The following is a 20,335-nucleotide window of genomic DNA, read 5'->3' on the forward strand; positions in this document are numbered from 1 at the left end:
CACTTATTATAGGGAAATCTATGGTTTTAACTTATTTTTCCTCTCCTAATCTTAGTTTTCCCCCCAGTTACTTGTATATCCCTCTAGAAAGTTACATACTATATTTACTGACATATACAAATATAGCCTTAAATATTTACTTATGAGATTATACTTAATGTTCATTTGCATGTTGCTTTTTTTTGCTTAATATTTTGTAAAGTTTTACCTATAAATACATCTGGAGAAATGGAGCTTATCTAGTAAAGGTGCGTCCTGGCTTGCTGACTACCAATCCTGATGACCTGAATTTGATCCCTAGGACCCATATAGTAGAAAGAGAGAACTATTCCCACAATTATCATTACACACACACACACACAAACACACACACACACACACACACACACACACACACACACACAATAAATTTTGAAAACTTAAATGGCATTCTTTATAATGTGTACTGTATTCCTAGGGTGAATACACATAAAAATTCAGATCATTTATTTTATTATAAACAGTGTGTTTTTCAATTATGTTTATGTACCTATATACCACCAGTGTAGGTTCAGGCAGCAGATGTTTCTATTTTTAAAATTAAAAAAATTGCTAAACTAAACAAATATTGTAAATATTGTTTTACTTTTTTTCCCATTGTTTGCAATGTTAGGAATTAAATCCAAGGCTTTCTATATGCTAGGCACGTGCTTTTCTTGGGATGTCCATCCTTAACTCTAAATACTTTAAAATGAATAGATTCTTTTAAGATCAATTTACCTCTAAATATTTCTAGAAATACTTCCTCTCCAATTATGTAATTAATTAATATTTTCTCATTGAGAATTAAAGCTAAGTATCAGATAAGCCTCATGACTGATAAGATGCATATTATAAAACAAAAATAATTGGGCCACAGAACCCATTTTTGTTTGACCACACATCATTTTTTTTATCACGTGGAAAGTTTATTTGCACATCAGCAGCTACCTTGTCATTGTTTGCATTTAAAATGTTATATCATGTTGTACTTGAACCTGTAATGCATATTTATGATTTGTAGATTTTGCTCCAAACTCTAATGGCCAAGGTACTTGCTTTGTTTCTGTTAGATCTCTCTAGGAATCGAGTTATCTTTGCAATAGATATTGCTTCTCGATCATCTTTGTACCTTATCTCACAGACATCTTCACTTTGCATACTGCATTGCACATGGTAGACTGAGAACCAGACTGATACAAAGAGGGTCCTGTTTGGATAGAAATTATACTTTAAAATTGAAATTCTTTTCTAACCATATAAAAAAATGGGAACCAAATACTGTGCCTATCTGTCCTTGTTATGGCTCTGAATATGACTAGCTAGTTCATTGGGTCCAATTATTCAAATTCTTGAAACTTCATTTTCTTCTCCAAAGATATCTAAGAAGATATAAAAAATTAACAATTTCTGCTTGTAAAATTTTGCATACTGTATATCACCTCTGTATTGTGTAGTGTTATGTTAGCTTGACACAAACTATAGTCCTCAGAAAGGAGGGAGCCTCAATTAAGAAAATGTCTCCATGAGACCCAGCTGTAAGGCATTTTCTTAATGATTAATGGAGAGGAGGACCCAGCACATCCCTGAGCTGGTGGTCCTGGGTTCTTTAAGAAAGCAGGCTGAGCAAGTCAGTAAGCAGTGCCCCTCCATGACCTCTGTATCAGTTCTTGCCTTGGGTTCTTGTCCTGACTTCCTTCAGTGATGGGTTACTATGGAAGTGTAAGCCGCCTTTCCTCACAGACTTGTGTTTTGGTCATGGTGTTTCATCATAGCAATAGAAACTCTAACAAAAACAAATTCATACATGAATTTGTACCAGTATTAGACCAGTTTGTGTTTTTAAGGCCAACTGTATACTTGCCTTGCAGAAATCCTTAGTTTCTCTGAGCATTAATGGCTATTTTGTAATATATTTTTCATATTCATGGTCTTCTTTTAAAACAAAACAATACCAAAAAAACCTACAATGAAATAGCTAATGTGTTCATTTAAAGTGTACATAAAGACTTCTAAGTTAAATCCTGTCTAGACAAGTAACAGAATAGTAGGAATCCTTCATTTTTTTTCACCCAAGATAATATCTGGTTTTGCTCTTATAGGACAAAAAGTATATGTACTTAGAGAAATTTCTGTGAGTTTGTAGGTTTAGTGTTATATTTATGGAATAGGAAAAATTCCACACCCTGTATTGTTGAGAATGTTCTCTTAGTTTTGATTGTGTATAGCCTGGTTTTAAATTATGTTAATGTTGAAGTAGTCTTGAGAATTCGAATTTGCTATTGTAAATTTGACTATTATACAGCTATATATTGAAAAAACATAAGATAATTCCTAAATTATTCTTTTAAAAATGCTAAATTCTAATCAGTATGAATATATAAATAAAAGTATATTATGAAAATATTAAATATTTATTAGCATGGTATTCTTACATTTAGATTTAAGAAAAATGTTTTTGGAGAGCATCTTGATGCTACATCTATTTAAAGCTTAAAAATACTCTTTTTTTTTTCCCCTCTAGCTGATAAACAGTCTTAAGCTGTGTGTTTTACTGTGACCTATGACGTTATATCTTGTAAGCACTTGCATATACCCTGTAGTCTGGTTTCTGCCTGTTCTTCAGCCTCATCGTTTACTAATCTTTTGTTGTTTCCTGGCCCCACGTCTCATTGAAAGTACATATTTTCTTGATGACACAGACCTCTATAGTCATTGCTATCTTAGCCCAAGCTGCTCCTCTCTTCCATTTATCCATGGCCCACTCCTAATGATTACATGTCAGCCTGGATATTACTATCTGTCAGTGTCTATTCTGAAGTGGGAAATCTGTGGATATGCTGGGACCTGTCTTGGTTCTCTGTGTGACACGCTCCCCTACCCGTTAACTTTCTTGTCTCTTTACCTGCTGTCAGTACTTACTGACACACAGTACTTACCCAGTGAATACTTTAATGAATAAACTAACTGAAATTAAGCACTGGTTTCTTTGACATTTCTAAAGAAAATTGCTATCTTAATTTACTTAGTTGCTGAAGTAAGTTTACTTGAATGCTGTGCCACTGTTCTGTTTTGTTTTATATATTTTTTTTTAACAAATGTGATTGTTTGAGCTAATGAAATGTTCTGCATTTTGTTCCCTACCCCATTTCAATTATCTTGTTTTGTCATTTAGACTAATTGGAGGATCTGACAACAAACTGATTTACAGACATTATGCAACACTATATTTTGTCTTCTGTGTGGATTCCTCAGAAAGTGAACTTGGCATTTTAGATCTAATTCAAGTAAGTTAACAGTTGCATCTTACTACTGTTAATTAGTTTTTGATTTTATTTTTATAAACTTAAGATTAAAATTTTGTATAATGATGCTTGATAAGAACTATTCCATAGTAGATATTAGATGGGTATGCTGTGAAATAGTGCCACATAAATCAAGTTAGAGGAAAGACTTATTTTGGTTCAAAATTCTGGAAATTTCAGTCTGCCAGCTGATCCCATCGCATCTAAGCCCATTGCAAAGGAGTAGCATGGTAGAAGAGCTTGGCAGAGGAAAGCTGCTGTCCTCAGGGCACGTGGGAAGCAAAGAGGGAAAAAGGTTGGGGACAAGAGAAGCATTTCAAAGACACCCCCAGTGACCCCCTTCTTCCGACGAGGCTCTATCTCCTAGCCTGTTCAGTTATGAACTTAGAAGTAGATTAATTCACTTAGACAGTGCTTTTTGATCCAGTTTAAACCATGTCAAGAGCTGTAGAAACTAAATTGATAGAACTAATTAAAACTAATTTCATCATGCCTTTTCTGTTCATGTGAGTTACTGCAGGGAACCCAACATTGTGAATCTCTCTGCATGTGTCTAAATCTGACCTAATGACTTAACTCTCCTGAAGAGCTTTTGTAATGTCTATAGAACTTGCCAGTTGTCAGAAAACTCATATTTTGAATCTTACCTATTAATGTTGCTTCAACTCTAAATCTTGCTTCTTCATCATTGCATTCAATCTTCACAAGTAACAGTTTGTGTGTGTATGTGTTTACCTTTTCCTATCATTGAGCCTAGAGATGTCCTATTTGTTTCTCTAGGATGTTTTCTTTTAGGACATCTTCAGATTTCATCTGTTATCAGACTAGTCATCTTCCTACATATTTAGTTTTGTTCATCTCTGTCTATTTCCTGTACTTTGGGGCTTTTGTCAACAACTTTAGAGGGTTAGAGATTTTGCTCCATTTGCACACTAATAAGTTAACTCGTAGTTTAAAGGGTGATGGCAGAAGATGAAACAGATTTCTTTCATTACCAATAACAGAAGCATTATCCACAGAACAAAATACTCAACCATGCTAACGTTTGCCTGCGTTAGTTCTCAGTTCCAGAAGGGTGCTGTGAGGGATACAGGTGATGCCTGCACCACAGTAGATCAGATCACATAGGGACAGACCTCAGAGTTAGGGAGCTGGGATTCTTTATAATGGGTGAATCATGTCTGCTCTGAAAAGGATGAGATTCTCCTTAAAAGAAAAGGTAAGCTTATCCATTCTCTTAAGGAAGACACTATTTTTCAACGCTGTTTGCCACTGTAATGGTTTTAAAAAGATAATCCAAGACACAGATAGCAATTGCCTCTGTTCCCAGGATGAAGATACCTACAGTCTGTAGACTTCAGAGTTGCTTCTTACTCAGTGACAACCAGTAGAAGACTGAATGTGTGAAGGTCCATGGGGACTTAAGTGTTCACATGTATAATATTCAGTAGGCTCATGCCTTCAAACCTGGAACTACATTCCTTGAGAGCTTTGTCTTCTGCCCCAGCTTTTTGTTTATGTCTTATTTTTATACAAAGTAATACTCAGTCCACAATCTGTGTCAATTTCTTCTCAGCTGACTTTTTAATCTATTTTACTGTTTCTTTTATGCTAGGTCCCTCAGGTTTCAATGTGACATGTTTTTCATTCTCCCTGATCCTACTGAGGTCTGGCTTGTCCTTATTCAGCTAAGGTTCCATGGGTATACAGTGTGCATAACCTCCTATGCATTTAACTACTGGCCTATTGTCATACATCTGAAAATATGTAGAAGAAAAGCACAGTCATGTTTCTTGTTCACTTAGATCCTTGAGCATGGACCTCAGGAAGTCCTCAGTGCTGTCCACTGACTACAGTTCATCTCTGCACTCCATTTTCACTCTAACACTTGTCTACACTCTAGATAGACCTCACTTCTAGGCCACCAGAAACAAAGCTGAAGCAGTCAAGAGAGAACGTTGCTGCCCACCTGCCTGTCTACTGTGTGCTGTATGTATGTTGCACTCACTGTGCTCCTAGCTTAGGAACCAGGATTTTTGAGGGTAGCTTTCACTTCCTCACTTTGTAGCATTTTATGCTCTTCTAAATCATTCTCTCAGCCAGGACTGTCTTCTCTCCCACCTTTGCTCCCTTTTTATTGTCTTAATATCTTTCTCTCCTTTGATAGCAAAATACTTTGCTACGGGAGGAATATCTGAAACCCTCTTGTTCTCTTACACTATTGTTGTTTAATCACAGATTCTTAACAGTCTTCCTCTGTTTGATTCAGGTTGCCATTTATTTTTTACAAGTACTCTACTTGATCTTGAGGATAGTTTCCTTCCCTGCTTTTTGTATTGAGTATATTCTCTTTTGATGGCTTTATTCCTTTGGTAAGGTGATTTCATCCATGTAATATTTATGTATTAATGGTACTAAATTTAGTCCTTAGCCTAGACCTTTCTTTTGATTGACTAACTTTAAAGGCCAACTTTCTGCTGGACATCTCCACATGGGTATTACATAAAGATCTTACACTGAGATATCAAAATCTGTATTTCCTTCAGTTTTTGGCTTTTCATTAGTAACAGCTGAACTCCTCAAGTGGACTAGTTAGAATCCGAGTACTTGTTTGTTCTTCAGTCTTGTTCTCTGGGCTCTGCTCCTTCTTAAGCAAATCCTTTGCCTGATCTCTTATTTCTTCACTGTGGTCCAAGCTACCATTTTTGTCTGTATTCAGGCAGTTTCCAGACTGGCCTTTCTCTCCTGCTTTGGGTTTTAACTTGGTGCATCAGTTAGGTGCCATTGTAGCATGCCACATCTCACAACCTTTATTCTAGACTCTTCATAACCTCAGCTTTTATTGGAGTAAAAGCCACATTTTTCATAGGCTACTCAGGAGCCTATGTGTTCTGACCCCCTTTCTGTTGCTTCTCATGTGCTTGACCTCTTGTTGATGCAACAGGCATCTGCTGACTTTTATACCTGGATGTTCTTTCACTTGGTACTCACTGGCAGGGTTCCCCATCGTTCTTTCAGATTTTGACCAGAAACTACCTTTTCAATACCGAGTTCCCTGGCCATATGTTTTAGATATTCTCTCTACATTTCTAACCATTGATCTGCTATATTTTTTCTTTCGTTAGTGCCTGTTATCATTTTATATGATGCTTTATTATCATCTGCTAATAAAAGCTCTGTGAGTTATGTTACTTATTGACTTATTTACCAGGTCTATATATTGTGTTGCATTATTACTGCTGAGGAATAGTAGTAGGTCTTCAACAAATAATCGTTGGATGCATGTATAAATGAATTCATTCAGTGCCCATATACAGTATTTAGTATAAAATAACTGACAGTAAGGCCTGAAAGTTAGTTAGAATAGTTTTATAGAAAATGTAGCTATCACTACATGCTATTGACATTTTCTTATCTGAGTTCTACTTGATTTGTTAATTGTGAGAATCATTAAGTCCTATACATGTATATACAGATATAGGCATATATATAAAATATGATTTTTTTATTTTCAGTTTATATGCTATACCATCTAAAAGGAAAAAGAAGAAAAAGAGTAAATTGTGTTCACAAATGTAGTTGTAGGCCAGGGAACAGATAAAAGCATTTGCCTTGCAAGCTGGCTGACTTGAGTTTAATCTAAGAACAGAATCCACATGGTAGAAAGAACCAACACTAATAAATAAAATTTTAAAAGTTTAATTAGTACAAATAATTGTATTGGATCAAGAATATCAAGAGGAAATACACAGCTTTTTTGTTTGTGTTTTGTTTTTTGTTTCTGAATAGCACACAAATAGAAATGTGTCACTATTAAGTTGTGAGCTGGGAAAAGCTGCATATAAAAAAATGTCTTTGTCAAATGAGGTATGACTTTTAAATCTGCAGGAAGAAAGCATCCCTTGATTTTAAGTGAGAAATTGCTAAGAAGAAAACTGTTAATAACAAATTCTGAGTGACCAAGCTTAGAAACATAAATGGCAAGTCTAAAAGAAGCTTTTGATAGTAAAGTAAAAACAGTAAGTGCTAGTGGAGCTGTTAGTATATCACTGTACTCTTAAACAACTTCTTCTTCTTCCTCCTCCTCCTCTTCCTCCTCCTCCTTTTTTTTTTTTTTTAAGATTTATTTTATGTATGAGTACACTGTAGCTTCAGACACAGCAGAGAGTGCATCAGATCCCATTACAGATGGTTGTGATCCACCATGTGGGTTCTGGGAATTGAACTCAGGACCTCTGGAAGAGCAGTCAGTGCTTTTAACCACTGAGCCACCTCTCCAGCCCCCGATTTTAAATTTCTAGTGCTGGTTTTCTTCTCTCTTTCTCTCTTTTTTTTCTTTTTCTTTTTTAAAAGATGGTCTCATATATAGCCTTTGCTGGTCTCATACTTATTATGTAGCTTAGGCTGGCCTTGAACTCAGATATCTGTCTGCCTATGCCTTATGAGTGCTGGGATTAAAGATGTGCACTATCACACTTGGAAGTAATTTTTTTGTTTTAAGATGTGTTTTAATTTTATGTATATGTCTGTGCATGTGCATTAGAGTAGCCGAGGAAGCCAAAAGAGCGTTGGTTCACTATAGGCAGTTGTGAGTGCCCAGTGAGGATTCTGAGAACTGAACTTGGGTTTCTGAAAAAAATCTAGGGCTCTTAATTTCTATCTCTCTAGCTTCCAAATCTATAATTTTTTACACTGGTTTTTGAGTACTTTGCAGGTATCAGTTACATGAAACCACAAAGTAATCATGGTAAACATTTGCTTTGTGTCTGTTTTTCCCCTTTTCCCTCATTTTTTTTCATCTTAAATTGGTGGTGGTAGTAGAAAAAAATGATGGTTTTAGGATAAACATATAGGATAAAGTGGATTTAAGATAAACTCTAAGCAGATGGTCAAAGAAATTTAGACTTACAGTAGCTATACCTCCATATCCTTAGCTGTTTGTCTTTTACCTCTCAGGGCCTCTTAATCAGTGCTCTGTTTCCTGTTTGCTTTCCTTGTAAAGAGAGAGGTGACCGTCCTTGGTTATATATGGCTTGGTAACAGAGAGGGAATGATCAGGACTGTATTTTGCATTGCCTTCTGAGTTCATTATTACACTTACTAATTTATTTAATACATAATTATAGCTTTATTCTAAAACTTTATATTACTATAGAAAATATTTTTCTGTGCTTTCTGTTTTTCTGTTGGCTATCATTGGCTGAAGAGAGTGGTAGTCATAAGCTACATTTAAACTTTTAAAATTACCTTTGCTAGCCATTAATTAGAAGTTTCTAGAGTTAAAACAAGAGAAAGAACTCATTTAAAATTCAGTTTGCTTTATTGAGAAAGATGAAAGTGGATGTGAATTATCTTAAAGGTAAAGCAGAATTACTCTGTACTTGTGTACTTTAGGTTTTGCTGTTGTGGCCCATCTAAGTGTTCTAATAGGATAGCTGTTATGTCTCAGGGAATTAGAAGAGGAACTGTCAAAGGGCAAGACTTATACAACATAACTGAAGTGATTCTATTATGTACTTTAGGAAAAGGAAAATGTCTCTTGTGTCTTGCTAATGTTTCTGGCTTCATTACTCAAACATTAGTAACTTTGTTAGTAATGGGATTTGAATTTTGTATTTTTGTGTTTTTGATTAAACCTAGAGCTTTACATGTGCTAAGCATAATTTTTACCAGTGAACCATGTTCCAAGCTGATAGTTTGTTTTTATTAGATAAATGTAGAATAGAGTGTTTTAGGAGTTTTATTGTTTTGCTTATTATAAAAGTAGACTTAGTGGAGCTGGAGAGATGGCTCAGTGGTTAAGATGTGTTCTTATTTGAGTTCAGTTCCTAGCACCCCCTCTTCAGTGCTACACACTTGCTGTAACTCTACCTTAAAGTAGTCCAGTACCACCTTCTTGCTTCCTCAGGCACATGCACACATGAAACATACACTCAAGATACCCATGGATACCCAAAAATAAAAATAAAAACTAAAAAAAGGCCAGAGCTATTTTTATAAGAACCTTTGGTGTTGTTACATGTCAACTTACTATATTACAAAAAAAAAGTTCTGTAATTTCCCTTGAGCATGTTTATGTCTTTGCTCTTGGTTTCTGGTTGATTTATTGCTTACAAGGAAACACTGAACATGTGTGAGGCAACTACCAAATACATAGTCCAGTGAACACAGTTGGATTGAAGAGCTCATCATTTTTGCTTTTGTTTCATCAATCAACTATTCAGAGCTTATTTAGAACTGATTTTCTTGGGTATTTTTCATCCTTTGGTTGTGAGACAACATCTCTAATGTAAAAGAATTGTAAGTGGAAAATGAGGAACCTACAAGAGCGAAGTTGAGTCCCATGTGTGCATGTTCCTTAGAGAACAATAGATGAAGCATATCTTACTAAACATGTGCTTTTAATTTTGATATTTCAAGTGTTAAAAGAGCACTATTTAAATAACCATTGAAAAATACATGTTTTTATACAAAGATTTGGTGTTCTTAAGATGTGAATGTATTCCTGGGTTTGACTTTATGAGCTGTGGAAACTCTGGAAGAAGCATTCAGATACATTCTGCGTGGAATTTATGTCATTATGTCACTTATTCGAACAGTAGCTCTATTTGTTTGTTTTATTTGCTCATAAGTAAAAAAAATCCCTTTTTATTTAAAAAATTTTTTTAAATTTCTTTGTTTGTTTTAGAGACACAGTTTCTCTATGTAGTCCTGACTGTCCTGGAACTCACTATGTAAACCAGACTGGCCTCAAACTCACAGAGATCCTTCTTAAGTGCAGGAATTAAAGGCATGCACAACTACACTGGCCTCTTTTCTAGTCTTGATAAGCACTATTTTGTTGTGATGACCTAGGATATATAATAGCTGGCCTTAAGATTTTCTTCTGTTGCTGCAAGTATACATTAGAAATGTTTAAATATTTACACAGTGGGACTAGTAGTTCATTAAATATTGATGTTGGGTCATTTGAGTTATTTATAAGCAGTCATACTATCTTCAGTTTGTGCCCCGGGGATACTGGCAGCATGTTAGTAGATAATTCCACATTGCTGCTGTGGTTTTACATTCTATAGTTAGCACTTACCACAGCACTGACCTGCTTCATGTGTAATGACAACATTGAGTTTAGTTAGGAAGAACCATGGTGTTGGACTACATGCTTAATTTAAAGCTCCGTGTGTAACATTGGCTATGATTATAGTACTGCTAGACCATTTTTCTGTGATGATTTCACTTATGGATGCTATTCAAAATTGGACTAGTATTCATAAAGCTCTGTATACCTGTAAAAAAAAAAGTACATTTTGTCTGTAAAATGTATTTGTTTTGAAGGTGCTGATGGGGTGGTTAGAAAGGTCAGTGAATTCAAGCAATTCGGTGTCTTGTATCTGAGTGTTCATGCTCTGCCATGCACTAGGTGTACAACCTTTGACTCTAGTTTTCTTTTAATGGGCAAATAATAATGCCAAATAAGCGTGAATAATGAAAAAACATTCTATGTAATTTCTGTGATGTTTTCAGTTAACACTTTTCATCAAATCATAAATTTATAAGAAAGGAATATAAAAGGTGACTTAATTAGTAAACAAACTGAATAAGTGATTTTTTTTTAGTTTAATGTATTTTAATAGCAAACTTACAGGAACAGCACAGAAGACAGACATTAAAAACATGTACTTGCATGTAGGACAACTCAGTTAGAAAAGTATAGTGGATGGATGGAATCTACTGGATGATAAAAACGCTACAAACACCATTTAGTTGCCGTCAATAAGAAATTTACTTATTTTAAAAAAATCCAAATGCTGGCGTTGTCCAGAAAATTTAACAGGTTTATTTATAATTGTTATAAAGTTGAACTGTTGAAATGTGTTCACTGAAACATTTTGCTTGCATTAATGCTTTACATCATGCATTTATATTAAAAATTTACACACAAATGAACGTGGAGAAACTGCCAACACCTGATTCTGTCCCCTATGTTTCCACTCACAATCATATACTTAGGTACCTTTGACCCCATGGAAAAAATATCTAACATTCAGAACTACTGATAACAGGAAGAGGAAAAATAATTTTTGAGAATGAAATGTTTCCCCTCATAGTGGACTCTTAAGCACGTTCCCCGCGTATGTGGCGTGCTAGCTGGATATCTTTTGGCATAATTGTTACACGTTTGGCATGGATAGCACACAGGTTGGTATCTTCAAAAAGGCCAACCAGATAGGCCTCACTTGCCTCCTGCAAAGCACCAATAGCTGCACTTTGGAAGCGCAGATCTGTTTTGAAGTCCTGAGCAATTTCTCGCGCCAGACGCTGAAAGGGGAGCTTGCGAATCAGAAGTTCAGTGGACTTCTGATAGCGTCTGATTTCACGGAGTGCCACAGTGCCAGGCCTGTAACGATGAGGTTTCTTCACCCCTCCAGTAGAGGGCGCACTCTTGCGAGTGGCTTTTGTAGCCAGTTGTTTCCTGGGTGCTTTACCACCGGTGGATTTGCGGGCAGTCTGCTTTGTACGAGCCATGGTATGGGCACCTCCTTACTTACCCCCCTTCTCCTTCGACTGGAGCTCAGCAAGGGAGAGGCGGCGCTGGCGTTGGAGAACGACGGCGGCGCTGAATAAGTGTTTTTTTTTTTTTTGTCTTAGTTTTAGAAATATTTATACATCTTTCCCCCATATGCTGTACAATGTCTTGGGATGAGTTTTACAGGGTGGCACATTTATAAAATAAACAGACAGCTGGAGAGGTGGCTCAGCAGTTAAAAACACATACTAACCTTACAGAGGACCTGAATTCAGTTTCCAGCACCCACATCAGATGGCTTAAAAATTGCCTGTGGCTTCAGGAGATTAGACACACTCTTCTAGTCTCCCAGGCTCTATACTCACATGCACACTCATAATTAAAAATAAAAATCTTAAAAAATAGTAGGCTTAATTAGAGCAGTTGATAAGCAAAGGATACTGAGCTGAAAAAGATCTTCTAATCTTCTCTTTATCCTATAATAAATTACACCGGAGTGATTGTTACTGGCCTACCAAATTGCCTGGTGGCATGTTCCAATCAAGCCACTCCTGCCTCTGTCATTTTATTCTGAAGGTGACTTGAAAGCATTCTTATTAGTGGGTGAAACATAGCTGTTTAAAGCTATCTGGATTTAGCATCTAAGTGTAGAATGTTTGTGAAAACCAACTATCCAGTGTCAAAGGACTGTGGGTAGTTCCAGTCCTCTGTTGAAAGGAAATCTACCTCTGGTCACATGGGAAAGTAAATTGCTGTATATTTTCTTATGGTGGAAGAAAATGAAACCCTTCAGCCTCTATTCTGAGCAGTCTAGAGGGGGATGTTTCAGGAATTGTTTCAGGAAAGGTTTGCCTCCTATACTGTTAGACAATGTATTTTAAGGTTTCTGTTTTCAGTGTGACCTTTCTCTCTCTCTCTCTCTCTCTCTCTCTCTCTCTCTCTCTCTCTCTCTCTCTGTGTGTGTGTGTGTGTGTGTGTGTGTGGGTGGGTGGGCACGTGCATGTATGTGTATAGTATGTGTATATATTTGTATGAATATGAGTGAATATGTGTGTATATAAACTAGAAAATATTTGTATAAACACTGTAAGTTAGAATTACTCAGATTTCTAAAATCTCTTTCCAATCATGTTTTCATGGTTGACAGGTCTACTTTTCAGATTTTAGAAATGTAAAGATCACTTAGATTTTACATTCTGCTTGCATTCAAATTTGGTAATGTCTCCTTCCCTGATTTACATACTGTATTGCCATCTCAGTCACTTGGAAGGTGTCATATGTTCTACCTTAGAGTCACAGTGGTATGGTCTTAGGTCCTAGCTAGTATAACAGTTATGTGACTTAGAGTAAATTACTTAGCTTTTGTTTCTTTTTTTAATTTACAGATTTCTTTTTTGTAACTGTTTGGGCACATACCTTCCTGACTGCGTTTACACTAGAGCTACTGACTGTAAACAGCCCGTCTTTGGGGTAGACTTACTAAAGCATCCATCATCACTACATTGAGTAACTGAAGAGTTAGGCAAGACATTTGAGGCTGGACACCACAAAAGATTTCAGAAAAGCATGAACTTTTGTTACTGTTTGTTGTTGATTTGGGGTTTAAGGTAAACTTGTTTCCTGGTATAAAATAGTTGGTTTTAAGGTAATAATTGGACATAGAAGAGAGTGTCCTTTGAGATTAATTTTAAAAAGAAAACACTTCTCTACAACTTCAAAAAGCATTTTTACATTTATTGAATTATGTACTTGCACGTACTTCATATGTGTGCATGCCATGGCACATGTGTGAAGATCAGAAGATAACTTGTAGCGGTTCTCTCTCTTTACCATGTGGTTCCCAGGGTTGAACTCAGGCTGTCAGATTTGATTTATGATAAATGTCTATACCACTGAGCCATCTTGTGACTTTTTAAAGATTAAGAAAAAAAGTAGAAATTGTCTTGTACTGTAAAAGAATGGCCTACATCCTATATAAAGACTTCTTCTATGTCATACGTGTTCACTTAGCCACCCCCACACAATTTAATATCTTCCACCAATACAGTATAATTATTAAGATTAGGAGCCTGGGAACTTTAGCCTGTTTCTGTAATCCTAATTCTCTGGAGACCAAGCGGGAACATCTTGAGTTCTAGGTCAGCAGCTTAGCTATATAGCAGTGTCTCAGAAAGTAGAGTAAAGCTACCACAAAATAAAGAAATGAACATACATACTCTACTTCTGTGAGATCTACATACCTTATTTAAAATTTACAAGTTGTGTTTTTTACATAATGTCTTCCTCAGAGATGGATGGACTGAAGCCTTTAGTCTCCATGTCCCCTGAGTCTCACTGTAAAGGCTCCTTGTCTTTGTTCGTCATTTCCTGTTCTTCATACTTTGCTCCTTTGCAAGTGCTGACCAGTTAGTTTGTAGACAACTACCTACTCTGATCTGCTTGCTGTTACCTCCTCAGTGCTTCCTATAAGGATGAAAGGTGTGCCAGCTTACTCATTTTGCTTAGGGCATGTACTCTAGTCAGTTGTTTAAAATAAGACTAGCAGGTTTACCTACCATAAACCATTTCCTTTGTGCTTGTAAGTATCTTACAGAAAATAGCTAAGTTTATATAATTATACAAGCTTTTTGTGGTATGTATTTGTTCATTTGCTTTAGCATCTATTGACAATTTTTACCAAAAGCATTTACTTGTGGTGTTTACCAAGTAGTGATTTTACCATCATGGTTTCTGTACTTTTTAGCTCAAATCCTACTGTAGGGAAAAGATTGTAAACACTTGTTATTCATTTCCTTTCATATATATATATATATATATATATATATATATATATATATGTCACTACTCAAGATATCAGTGTACCCTATTTTGTTATAGGTAGAAGTATATCAATTTTAAAAATCAACCACTTAGAAGCTTAAAAATAGTTTTAGTAGTTTCTGTCAATATAAGCTTTTTTTTTTTTTGAGGTATTGGGCTATATGAATTTTGAGGGAAAATTTGTTCTCTCATGTTGTAATGGTTTAGAGACAGTATCATAAAGCCCTGCTTAACCTCCAGTTTATATATAGCCAGAGCTGAGAATTGAACCTAGAGCCACATGTGTGCTAGGTAAGCAGTTTACCAACTGAGCAACCTGCCCAGCCCTCTGAAAAAATGTTCTTATGAGTAGCTTTTACACAAAATTATTCAGAGGCCTTATTAATTTTTAAACTATTATTATATAGTTTTACTTACAAATTAAAACTAGCTGTTTCAAAGGGAAAGGAAGACAAGAAAAAGTCAGACACACAGAAACACATATACACCAGATGCAGAAGAAAAGGGCTTCATCAAAACTTTATTATTGCTTTTGGCTTTTTACAGCTTTTTAGACAAAATGTTCTCTATGTAAGAAATAATTATCTCATAGATAAAGTGTTACACAGAAGGGGAGTTTCAGAAGGATGTCAGTAGTAAGTTCAAATAAAAATTCTATAAGTCCATTGTAAGTTCAAAGCAACAGTTCCACATGGCCTTGCTTTATCACAGTGCACGCCTGTGGGCCTCACCAGAGTGAATATTTATTTATTTTTTCCTTGATCCCAAATCTGTCCCAAGCCTATTTCTCTTCTTAGTGTAGCTTATGAAAGCTCATTGTATTCCCTGTTACGCAACCTTCACTTACTATTCTATGAGGAGGGGGACACATTTTACTTAATTCTATCTCTCTGGCAAAATAACTAAAACCATCTTCTTAAGCTTTCTTCCTAATTCACCTAAACAGCATTAATTCATGAAAGTTCATCATCATGTTGATCTGCAGGAAATTTACCAAAATAGGATGGGCCTATCACCCAGGAAGTAATCACACCAGGCCATAGGCTGTTAGAGTCTCCAAGTGTCCACACATACCAGGCCAAATAAGTGAGTAGTATGACAGTGACAAACACAAGAAAGAAGCAATCCTGGGATGAAGTCACTGGGGCTGTGCCTCACCAGGGCACACCCATCACAGCTGGAGAAAGATGGTGGGCCGTCTCCAGGGAGCTCACTTGTGCACTGCAGCTCTTCCTGTTAGCACCCACCAGTCTTAAGTGAATAAAATCATTTTGGTGGGCAGTCATTTATTTTCAAGACATGAATTCTGTTTCCCCATGCTGGCTTGGGTTCCAGAGTTCCTGTGGAGAGGTTTGATGATAATTTGAAGACTTTTCCCTTTGGAGGAATTGGATTTTTCCTACTAATACATCCAGGAGTCTTTGTCCTGTATTTTTAACATCAGACAGTGGTGTAACTTGGAAAGAATCTTTTCTAGGCATGTCTGTTTTAGGGTTGTACATGTATATATTGTGTTCTCATTTTATTTACCCCAAATTACCTTCCTCCAACTCTCTTTAAAATGCAGTGAAGGCAATTAAGTACAATTGTATACTTAATAGTTTCTAGAAACAATGGAATTGGGGGATATTGTTACAATAAATATACTTTAAAATAAAAAAAAACCCCAAAAACTAGCTGTTTTTTAAAACTTCTGAAGTTCATGTATAACCATGTTATACATGATTAAGTGCAAAGGGTGTTACGTAATTGAGCGCTTGTACTGTAGGCAGCTGCTGTTGTACACATGGAGACTCAGGTTAATGGAAGCCAGGGTAGCACTTTGCACAGGTGGGTAGTAACTGAGGTCCATTAACATAGTACCATGGAGAGAAAGGAATGACTGTATTTTAAACTGAATTTGTTTAATATATTTTATATTTAAGTACTTAAATATTTAGGCTTCTTGAAATTCTTGAATTTTTTTAATGCAATTTAAGAAAACTAATGAATTTATGACTGTTCATTTATCTTAAGTAGTCAGATAATATATTATCATGAACATAGTCAAGTTTTTCTTTATTTCTCATCTTTGTTGTGTTAAGTGCATATTCACCATCTCTAGTGTTTATAACATTACCATCATTAATTAGCATGTGGTTGTCTGGATGAAGGTTCATTCATTATTCAGTGCAGAATCCACCATCCATGAGTTAAATGTTACCTGTGCTCCTTAAACACCATGCTTGGAAGATTCTGAGTAGTATACGGAAGGGTAACTTTTGAATCGTGTGCAGATTCTTTATTTACAGCTTTCTTTCATTTGATCTGGTTTTCATTTCAGTCTGTCTTTCTTGGTTTTATTAAACATCCAGTATTTTTGGTGGTAATTATTAGTTTTGGCTAAACCAAATTGTATTTCATAAAAACGTCTGCTGGGGCTAGGGAGATGACTCAGTGGTTAAGAGCACTGACTGCTCTTCCAGAGGTCCTGAGTTCAAATCCCAACAACCACATGGTGGCTCATAACCATCTGTAATGGGGTCTAATGCCCTCTTCTGGTGTGTCTAAAGACAGCTACAGTGCACTTGTATGTATTAAAAAACAAAAACAAAAATATCTTTAAAAAACCTGTTGGTAATCAAAGAATATTTTTTACATCTCTTGGAATATTACAAGAATTCTTAGATTTTTGGTTCCTGATCTTCCACTGAGGAGACAAAGCCAGAGCCAGAAAGCCAGAAAGGAGAGAGGGAGAGGGGAGGGAGGGAAGGAGGGAGGGAGAGAGATAAAGAGAGAGAATATGAGACTATGAGAATAAAATAACTATTTGAGTTTGGAACAGGGACTTTCTGTGTTGACTGGCCTTGAATTTATAGTTCTTCTCCCGCAAGTCTCATAAACACTGTCATTATGCTGTATGCCACTATGCCTGGCAGTCTCATCTTATCTTTTGCGTTATTTTAAAGCAGGGTCTCACACAGTAGCCCAAGGTGACCTGGAATTCACAATGTATTTTATACTGGCCTTGAACTCCCATCAGTCCGCCTCCCCCGGCTTCCTTAGTTCTTTAGTTACAAGCATATGCTAACATGTAGCTCTTCACATTGTATACATGTCAATTTTACTTCATTTTCTGAGATTCAAACCAGCTGGATTAGTTCCTGGTAAATTTTACCCAGAAAGTTCCTAAATGCAGACAGAAAGTCCTTTCTAAACCTAGAAATCCAATTGAGCTATGTTCTTAGCCCCTGATTCTAGATTATTCATTCATCAGAGCACTAGGAATAACGATCTGTATTATTATCTCTGTGTGTAATACAGCCTAAGTGTCATGGGCTGTGCCATTTCTGTGGAAGTACATTATGTGATATTTGCCCAGTAAAAACTAATAACTTTTCTTACAGAGGACACACCCCTTTATTGGTAGGTAGGTGGGAGATTCTAAGTCTCTGAAATCTAAGTCGTCTTGTAATAGATGATGGACTTGGAGATTTCTTATTGAAGGTGAAACACAAGAATGTTCTTGTAATAAGAGAAGTGGGGCCGTTTATATGCAGATATGTCACTTCCTGATTATGTCTATCATCATTAAACGGAGGGTTTTTTTTTAAAGTGAAAGAAATTAAAATACAGTTCCTTCAGTAGACAAAAGGCAATTTATGTTCTATTAGCCTTTGAATTTCTTTCTTCTTTTTAATTGCATATCACTCCTTTATTATTACTGATCTGGAAAGAGACTTAGTTGTTAGGCCCAAATGAGTTCTGAACCCACACACTAGGGTCAAGCAGCTGGAACATGATTCAGACAAGTGAAAGACAAAAACTTGGACACAATCAAGGGGCCTTTCACCTCTACAAAACAAGGCAAAGGGGTCCAAACACAGCAAAAGGTACAAGGAGTTTATCCCATTTGATATGAGGAATGGCTTATTTTCTGGTGACCACATAGGACTGTTTCAACTGCCACTAGCAACCTCAGAGTTGCCTTTGTGTGCTGATATATGTATACACACACACACACACACACACACACACACACACACACAAAAGTAAATGTAATACATAGACTTGACAAGATTGATCTCAACTTTCTAGGGTCAGAGAGAAAGTAGGGTTTTTAAAATCACTGAGGCTACTTTCACTCTCCACTGGGATGACTATGCCCCCAGTTACCTAATTGCAGGAAGAATGCAGGACAGGTTCCAGGGACAAAACTGGACCACAGCTTCTCCTCATTGTCATACAGCGCAGTTCCTCCCTGACTTCCTCCTAAGCAGACCCTTAGTAAACAAAGAACTAAGAAAAACTATAATTACTATCTCTCAATGCTGTCCCTGGATGTGAACCAAGAACCTGCACCCCAGAGGTGTTATTCTGACTAGATTATATAAAGGGAGTGGGTGCAGGGGATAAAATACTAAGATGAAAATGGGAGCCACAGGTCCCCATCTGCAGCTACAACTTAAACCTAAGCTCCTAAAGATGTAGTCAGTGTGGCAGGTGCTGGGGAGGGTGCAGGAGGCAGGAACAGGCAGGGAGGGTGTCGGGTAGGAGTCTGCCTCGCCTTCACTTCTTCACCTTGTCCTGAGCAGCTACAGCCTCCATGGCCACAGATTCCACGGTCTCCTCATCTCTCACGAACTCCATGTGCTTGATGGGCTTCAAGTTCTTGTCCAATTCATAGATGATGGGAATGCCCTTGGGCAGGTTCAGCTCCATGATGGCCTCTTCTGAGAGACCCTCCAGATGCTTGACGATGCCCCGAAGGCTGTTGCCATGGCAGCAATCAAGACCCTTTTCTCCTCCTTGATCTAGCGGACAATTTCTTCATTCTAGAAGGGCAGCTCTCTGACAGTAGTGTCCTTCAGGCTCTCACAGGAGGGCAGCTGGTCCTCAGTATAATCTGTGAACCTGTGATCCTTGCTGATAGGTTATCAGGCTCCATTGGAGGCAGTAGAACATTGTCTCATCTCCAGATCTTTACCTGTGCCTCACCAAGCTTAGCAGCAGTTTCTGCTCTATTGAGACCTGTTAGACCTCCATTGTATAGCTCATTGAGGTACCAAGTCCTGACCACTGGCAGCCATATTCTAGTCAGTGGCATCCAGGACTGTCCAGACAGTTTGGATTGCTCTCTTTTGAACAGAGGTGAAGCAGATGTCAGACTCATAGCCAGCACCTCCCAGTGCCTGCCCACCTCGATTCACCTCCTTATGGCATGCTGGGCTCAGGTCAGTGTTGTACCGGCCGCTGAAGCGGTTCTCCAGATTCCAGGCACTCTCACCATGCCTGATCAGCACCAGCTTGTGGGCAGCCATGGTGACAGAGGATGATGCAGCAGCAACTCGCCTTTGAATTTCTTAAGGGCACATTTTTCTATGTGAATAGCTATATACTTACTATGTATGAACCTATTATATTGAAACTGGCTCTAAACTTTTTTATCATTTTATAAACGTTAGACACAAGGGGGTGCTATTTACTGTATCACTTGTAAGTCTAGACTTTAAAAAAACATTCTTGAGAAATTATTATTTTTTTCTTTGTATACAATCCAGATTTTATTCCTCTCCCGGTCCATTCTCCAACTGTTCTGCATCCCATACCTCCTCCCCGCTCCCTGTGTCTCCATGAGGATGTCCCCACCCCACTCACCCCACCAGATCTCTAAACTCCCTAGGGC

General features: G+C 37.0%; 2 protein-coding genes and 1 pseudogene across 4 annotated transcripts in view; 1 reads left to right on the forward strand and 2 right to left on the reverse strand.

Annotated features, from left to right (window-relative positions):
- AP3S1 (adaptor related protein complex 3 subunit sigma 1) overlaps positions 1–20,335 on the forward strand; it is a 53,106-nt gene that overhangs the window by 8,447 nt on the left and 24,324 nt on the right. For both annotated transcript variants that reach the window (XM_080919715.1, XM_080919716.1), the window contains exon 3: positions 3,194–3,305. In XM_080919715.1, coding sequence (XP_080775841.1) covers positions 3,194–3,305 — 112 coding nt within the window. The remainder of the gene's footprint in view (positions 1–3,193; positions 3,306–20,335) is intronic.
- Positions 11,350–11,914, reverse strand: LOC308423644 (histone H3.3-like). Its single transcript, XM_080920451.1, has one exon. The coding sequence runs from the start codon at positions 11,847–11,849 to the stop codon at positions 11,439–11,441; it is 411 nt and encodes a 136-aa protein (XP_080776577.1). The 5' UTR covers positions 11,850–11,914; the 3' UTR covers positions 11,350–11,438.
- Positions 19,219–19,970, reverse strand: LOC308423467 (phosphoglycerate mutase 1-like; annotated as a pseudogene). Its single transcript has one exon. The product of its transcript is annotated as a phosphoglycerate mutase 1-like (transcript).

This window comes from Micromys minutus (assembly GCF_963924665.1).
Source record: "Micromys minutus genome assembly, chromosome: 8".
In the NCBI taxonomy this organism is placed as follows: Eukaryota; Metazoa; Chordata; class Mammalia; order Rodentia; family Muridae; genus Micromys; species Micromys minutus.

Bases quoted from the DNA above. Each gene is read 5' to 3' on its own strand.
- LOC308423644 (XM_080920451.1), bottom strand. From the start codon at position 11,849: ATGGCTCGTACAAAGCAGACTGCCCGCAAATCCACCGGTGGTAAAGCA.